Raw genomic sequence first — 6,652 nt, forward strand, 5'->3', positions numbered from 1 at the left:
TGAGTGTGAGTGCGTGTGCGTGTGCGAGTGTGTGAGTGTGTGTGTAGTCAGTCGTGTCTCCAGCAGGTTTCAGTATCAGCTCATAAAGCGTATTATGGTTCAGCTGTATCTCGTCCTCATTTGTAGTCGTGTTCAGATCTCTTCTGCTCGTTTAGCTCTATTACTGGCCACATCTTTCAGTGCATTAGCTGCAGCGCTTCTGCTCCACAAACCGCTGACTGACACACGATTCACGTCTGGTTTCTGTGTCTGTTTCTGTCCGCCACTATCTGCTCGTCTGAGACGCAGCTGTGTTGAATCTGTCCCACTGCTCTCGTTCAGACGCGCCCGGCCCCGAGTCCCCAGAGTCACACACACACACACACCAGTGGGTCAGTCACGCTTTTACTGGTCACCCTGCATCCACTGAACAACATCATTATGCAGCTTTAATCAGGCCGCACCTGCTGCAACACCAGCGTCACATTCATGAGCATCTGTGTGTGTCTGTTGTGTTTTAGAGGATGTTTAGTGTCTGTGTGTGTGTGTGTGTGTGTTTGGTGTGTTTGAAGAGGAAATGGTCTGTTTGTCTCGTCATCATTGGCTCTGAGCTCTGGCGTCTGCAGCAGCATCATCTCCTCTGTAAACACACTCAGGCGATGAGTTTCACCCGCTCCTCTCCGACGGCCCTCAGGGACGCGCCGCGCGTTTATATTGTTAGTCCAACAGCAAATGTTCATTATAAACGTATACCCACATAATGGATTTTATAATGTTGGTCTTATTAGCATATTTTTATCATGCAGAAATAACCGTCAAGAGTTGATAGATTTATGAAGTTCATTCGTTTGGTTGTTACGGTCTGTTCAGTTGTTTTTTAAAGTCTAATTTGCCTGACAGGCTGCTGAGGCCCTGACCTCTGACCCTTGACCTCTGACCCCTGTGACACTCATCAGCCTGTTGTAGTACAAGAGGGATCGACAGCATCAGCTGAAGTGAAAGTTGTGGAGTTACAACATTATGATGAGAGATGAAGAAGTTTTTCTTTCTAATAACGACTATTACAAGCAAAAGGATAAATAAGTATATTAATCAAAAATACAAATGAAATAGTTTTTCAGATAGGTCTATGTTTATAGTATAAACTACTACAGAAATACTATTTACTGTAAAATGAAAGTTCCTAAAGTGATTCAGTCAAGAGCAGTGAGTGATTTGCATATTTTCTTTTGTTATTTGATTAACCTTCACACAGTCAGCAGCGGCAGGTTTACGCTGCTGTCACTTTAAGACCCGACGCACGGATCAAATATTTAGACACATCCATGTTTCTCCCAACTCTTCAGGTTCACTTAAGACAAAACCGACTGCATTTACATCAATACTCTCCCAGACGGGCGTTTTGACAACTTTTTGTGCATTTGAGTGTGTGGCAATAACAAGGCCTACTTAATTCTGCATTCACGCGCTGACTGAGAGGCGCTTTGGGTGTGTGCGCACAGAAACCAAGTGCAAGACTCAAAAACACATGCGAATACTGAAAGTCACTTTCGTGTAAATGCATCGGGTCAGTGACAGTTCCGTCAACTCTCCCTGTACTTGGAAATATTTCCCAAAGGCTCAAGTCTGAGTAAAAATGCGTCTGAGTCCGAGTCTGCTAAAGATTGCACTCGAGTCCGAGTACCCCAACTCGACTATCTTGAGCACAACCTCTCTTTGGACTGAGAGCGTCTGGTGTCGACGAGCTCTCGCACCCCAAAATGAGCAAATGATGCCCTTCGTGCCTGTGTTTACTGTAACCTCTTCTTATCCGCTGCCTCTCTAATTAAAGCGAACAAATAATTAGCTTAGCTGCAAACGCTCGGCTGTGTAACGTGTAATTGATGTTTAGGTGAACGCGTGCGCAGTGATTATGTAGGTACATAATTACACGGTGCAACTTCACCATTCCAGCGCCAGACGGGTTTGTTGCTCCTGTTTACCTCTGATAATTTCCGTGGTTTGGAGGAGATGACTGCTTTATTTATATCAGCATAATGAATGCCACTGAAAGCGATATGCAGGCAGTGGGTGGGTGCCGCTGTGTCAATATCATTTCATCTGAACTCCCTCGTAAGTGGGCCGCTAATGTGAACAGATGCGAGAAAGAGTTTTTAATCAACTGCCTCCAAACGCTGATGAGGACGTTTATCTCGCAGGACGTTTCCAACAACTAATGTTGTGGCTTTTGAACTGGGCTGCGTGAAATGCAGCGGTGTTTGTCCTCTAGCTCAATGGATGCTGGTCTTTTATTAAACAGTACCTAAACTATCATCATTGTGTTTGTAATAACGCACTCCTCCGGTGGAACGGCTTCCTCTTCAGCTGTTTCAGTCTCTTTCTCACTGTTGTTTCCAGACAGGTTTCCCAAACCCTCCTGAGGTGTGGATATCAAATCTCTCAGTGATACTGATATCAGAGAGACTAACCGCCCGTTATATTTGCAGTTACTTCTGTTTCTTCTCTTCTCTAGCTCACTTCCTAATCTAGTTGTCTAATAAACCTGCCATTGTACGTTTTGATTATTGTTGGCTCTTTGACGAATTGCATTTGTTCCTCTTTTGTAAGTAATTTGCTAAATGCATAAATGTAAATGAAGGACGCTGCCAGACCCTTTTTACTGATGTAAAATATGATGACTGTATACTGATCTGAGAATGATTTTCTCTGGTAATCAGCTGTTTAGAACCAGGGTTTGCAATAAGGTCTGAATTTGTTTTATGATTTATTTTGATGAATTCATGTGTAATTCACTTACACTGATTTCACACACCATAATACTAACAGGATATTTTACAAGACAGAAAACAACAAGAGCGGCACATGAGGTGGATATTTCATAATCCAAAACAAAACATGCAAATGTCTTTTATTTATCAGCAGTGAAGCCGCTCGGCTGTTCTGCAGAACCAATTCATATAAATATACACATAAGAGCATCAAAATATCGGGACAGTTTTCTGATGAACGCATAGAAACGCTGCTGTGTAAATGTGTTTCTGCTGTTTACTCTGACCTGTCTCTTGGAATATTTCAGCAGACTCTTATTCTTGTAGTTTATGGTCTGTACTTCATGTATATGAGTGCTTTCTGTCTGAAACATGTGAACACAGCAGAAACTCATGCCTGTGCGATGCATCTCATTAAACACTTGCTCCGCTCTCCTGCAGAGGACCTGCTGCCCTTCGGCTTCCCCAGCATCGACATGGGCCCGCAGCTGAAGGTGGTGGAGCGAACACGGACCGCGACCATGCTGTGTGCCGCCAGCGGGATTCCCGATCCAGAGATCTCCTGGTTCAAGGACTTTCTGCCCGTGGAGCCGGCGCTCAGCCAAGGACGAATCAAGCAGCTGCGATCAGGTACATCAGAGACTTTCTCCTCTTCTCTGTGATGGTGGAGATACGGCCGTGTTTCAGACCAGCTCTGATGATGACGTCGGGACTCTTCAGCGTGTCGACTGAATGAAGGGAGTGATTGCTGAGACAGAGGTCTCCTCTCGATTACGCTCGTGCTCACAGCAAGCTGCTGAAGTGAGCCGGTGTTTGGATAGGCCGTAGTTTCTGAAATGACCACTTACTTTGAGATTTTAAGCACAGCCGGGAGTTTGATCTAATTGCTTTGACTGTAAATCGCATGAAGGGAATGTGTTTACTGTAAGCGTCAGCTCTCAAGATGTGCTTTTTATAGCCTCGTTCAGGGTGAATATGGGAGAAAATTTACCGATGGCGTTGTTTTTAAACTATGATTCATCCTGTGCTAAGAATTGAAGAGCATGCACATAACGGCTGAATTCACCCTGTATGTTTCTGATTAAGCATTAAGCATGTTTAATATATTCAGCTGTTTATGATGCATCTCTCTGGAGCTGTGATTGATCGGATATATGAATAATGGCTCTTATAACTGTATAAGCGTTCGTTGATTTCTTCCATCGCTGTGCTTGTGTAACGTCTCTCGAATCACTTCACGCTCACTCGTAAAAACATTTATGCTTAGATCAGTATTTCATCTCCATATGTTGATTTATTTGGTAAGTAGTTGTATAATAAGCAGGAACATGTACAGGGTTTGTTCGCTGACTGTACATTATCCCTCACTTATACACGCACATGTATATATATATATACATAAATCTAATCGTATGATTAATGTATATGATTATATATAGTAGTGATATATAATCGGTTTGACGTGTGAGTGTTGTATGAACTGCTGTCACTCAAAGCTTTCGTTGTGTTTTTTTCTCATTGTGTGTTCGGTGTGTTTTTCTCAGGAGTCTTTGGTGAGTATCTGTTTTTTTCTAGACCAACCAAACTCCTCCTTTAATCCCGCGGTTTGATGGCGCTCCGTTCATGTCATCCTGCATTAAACATGCCCCTCGTCCCCCGATCCTCCTAACGAACCTGATCTCTGTTCCCTAATGAGAGGTGAAGCCGAGCTCGACAGCAAAACACACCGCCGACATCAGGAGACACTTGTTTTACTGAATTCACCCTGTATGTTTCTGATTAAGCATTAAGCATGTTTAATATATTCAGCTGTTTATGATGCATCTCTCTGGAGCTGTGATTGATCGGATATATGAATAATGGCTCTTATAACTGTATAAGCGTTCGTTGATTTCTTCCATCGCTGTGCTTGTGTAACGTCTCTCGAATCACTTCACGCTCACTCGTAAAAACATTTATGCTTAGATCAGTATTTCATCTCCATATGTTGATTTATTTGGTAAGTAGTTGTATAATAAGCAGGAACATGTACAGGGTTTGTTCGCTGACTGTACATTATCCCTCACTTATACACGCACATGTATATATATATATACATAAATCTAATCGTATGATTAATGTATATGATTATATATAGTAGTGATATATAATCGGTTTGACGTGTGAGTGTTGTATGAACTGCTGTCACTCAAAGCTTTCGTTGTGTTTTTTTCTCATTGTGTGTTCGGTGTGTTTTTCTCAGGAGTCTTTGGTGAGTATCTGTTTTTTTCTAGACCAACCAAACTCCTCCTTTAATCCCGCGGTTTGATGGCGCTCCGTTCATGTCATCCTGCATTAAACATGCCCCTCGTCCCCCGATCCTCCTAACGAACCTGATCTCTGTTCCCTAATGAGAGGTGAAGCCGAGCTCGACAGCAAAACACACCGCCGACATCAGGAGACACTTGTTTTAGTGCAGACTCCAGAAACAGTTCATAACACACACACACACTCACACACACACACACACACTCACACAACACATACACACACATACACACACACACACACATACACGCGTGCGTTTCATTTGTTGGTCTGCAGAATCAGTTTGGAGCTTCATCTGGTTGTACATAGTAGGATCGTTCACCCAAAAATCATTAACTCACCCTCATGTCATGATAAACCGGTTACAAAGACTTTCTTTCTTCTGCAGATCACAAAAGAAGATATTTTAAGCATGTTGTAACCCATTGATTTCCACTGTATTTTTTGTCCATATAATGGAAGTCAATGGGAACCAAAACTGTTTGGTTACAACATGCTTCCAAATATCTTCTTTTGCGATCTGCAGAAGAAAGAAAGTCATGCCAGTTTAGAATGATATTTGTTAGGGTGAGAAAATTATGACAGAATTTTAATTTAAAAGTGATCACTTTAAGAAAACGTCTTTGATCATCTGGTTTTTCTTACATTTATTGTTTAATTTTTTAGTTTTTCCATTTGAACAGGGTCCAGAATTAACACACACCAAACAGCAAACGTAAATAACAATATCAGCTTAGACAAGGAAATACTGACCGGTTTGCTGATAACTTTAATAGAAACTTTAATGTGATCTGCAGTTTCATGGGAATTAATAATCTGATTCACTGACTCAAATCAAAGACATGCAAACATTTACTGAAGGAAACCCAAACTCACAAGTGTCTAATAACAGCATCAGATGTTCATCTGGGATGAAGTTATTGTTCCAGAACTCTCGTTAAAGCACCAGCCAGTCGACAAAACTGAAGCAAGATCATTTCTTACATGTTGTACTGTTGTTGTGCAAAGTTTATTTTATTTTATTTTTGTTCTTTTTTTTTAAACAATGTCTTAAATATTTTTCTTGTTTCTTGTTTGTGGAAAAAAAGAAAGAAAGTATACATGTATGTGCACTGGCTGGTCTAGACTGAAAAATAAGCTTTTTAACATTATTTGAGCATAAAGAACAACATTTATGGGGCAGAGTGAACAGACTTTCCTTGAAAGGGACTTTGATTAGAGAGAGAGGCGTGTGCTTCTCATGTAGATCTCCACCTGTATCATTGGTCGATGGGTAGTTAAAAGCACGAATGAAACGCAGACGTAACCAAAAGACTCGTTGGCCATGTTTCGTCCGTTCACCTCGTCTCCCTCTGCCCTGATCTCCGTTTGTCCCCGGCTCCATGTTCCCATGATGCTCTGCGGTGCTTCTGTGGTGTCTGCGTATGTTCTTCTGTTGTTTCTCCCTCGTTCTCCTGCACTGATTATATTCACATTCAGTGACGCTTCTGTTTGCAGCAGCAGAAATCCATCGAACAGAAATAAAGATTAACATGTGAAGTTTCGACTGCGATTCAAAGATCTGTGAGCGTGTGTGTGAGTGTGTGTGTGTGTGTGTG

The 6,652-nt window shown here is 41.9% G+C and overlaps 1 protein-coding gene across 14 annotated transcripts in view; it reads left to right on the plus strand.

Moving 5' to 3' along the window:
- The window catches only part of LOC107665636 (receptor-type tyrosine-protein phosphatase S-like), a 51,015-nt gene that overhangs the window by 1,803 nt on the left and 42,560 nt on the right, over positions 1-6,652 (plus strand). For 7 of the 14 annotated variants that reach the window (XM_016456572.1, XM_016456573.1, XM_016456580.1 and 4 more), the window contains exons 2-3: positions 3,189-3,377; positions 4,292-4,300. In XM_016456572.1, the coding sequence (XP_016312058.1) occupies positions 3,189-3,377; positions 4,292-4,300 (198 nt within the window). The remainder of the gene's footprint in view (positions 1-3,188; positions 3,378-4,291; positions 4,301-6,652) is intronic. The other 7 variants (XM_016456574.1, XM_016456578.1, XM_016456583.1 and 4 more) reach the window with 1 other exon arrangement.

This window comes from Sinocyclocheilus anshuiensis, unplaced genomic scaffold (assembly GCF_001515605.1).
Source record: "Sinocyclocheilus anshuiensis isolate Anshui unplaced genomic scaffold, SAMN03320099.WGS_v1.1 scaffold711, whole genome shotgun sequence".
Taxonomy (NCBI): domain Eukaryota; kingdom Metazoa; phylum Chordata; class Actinopteri; order Cypriniformes; family Cyprinidae; genus Sinocyclocheilus; species Sinocyclocheilus anshuiensis.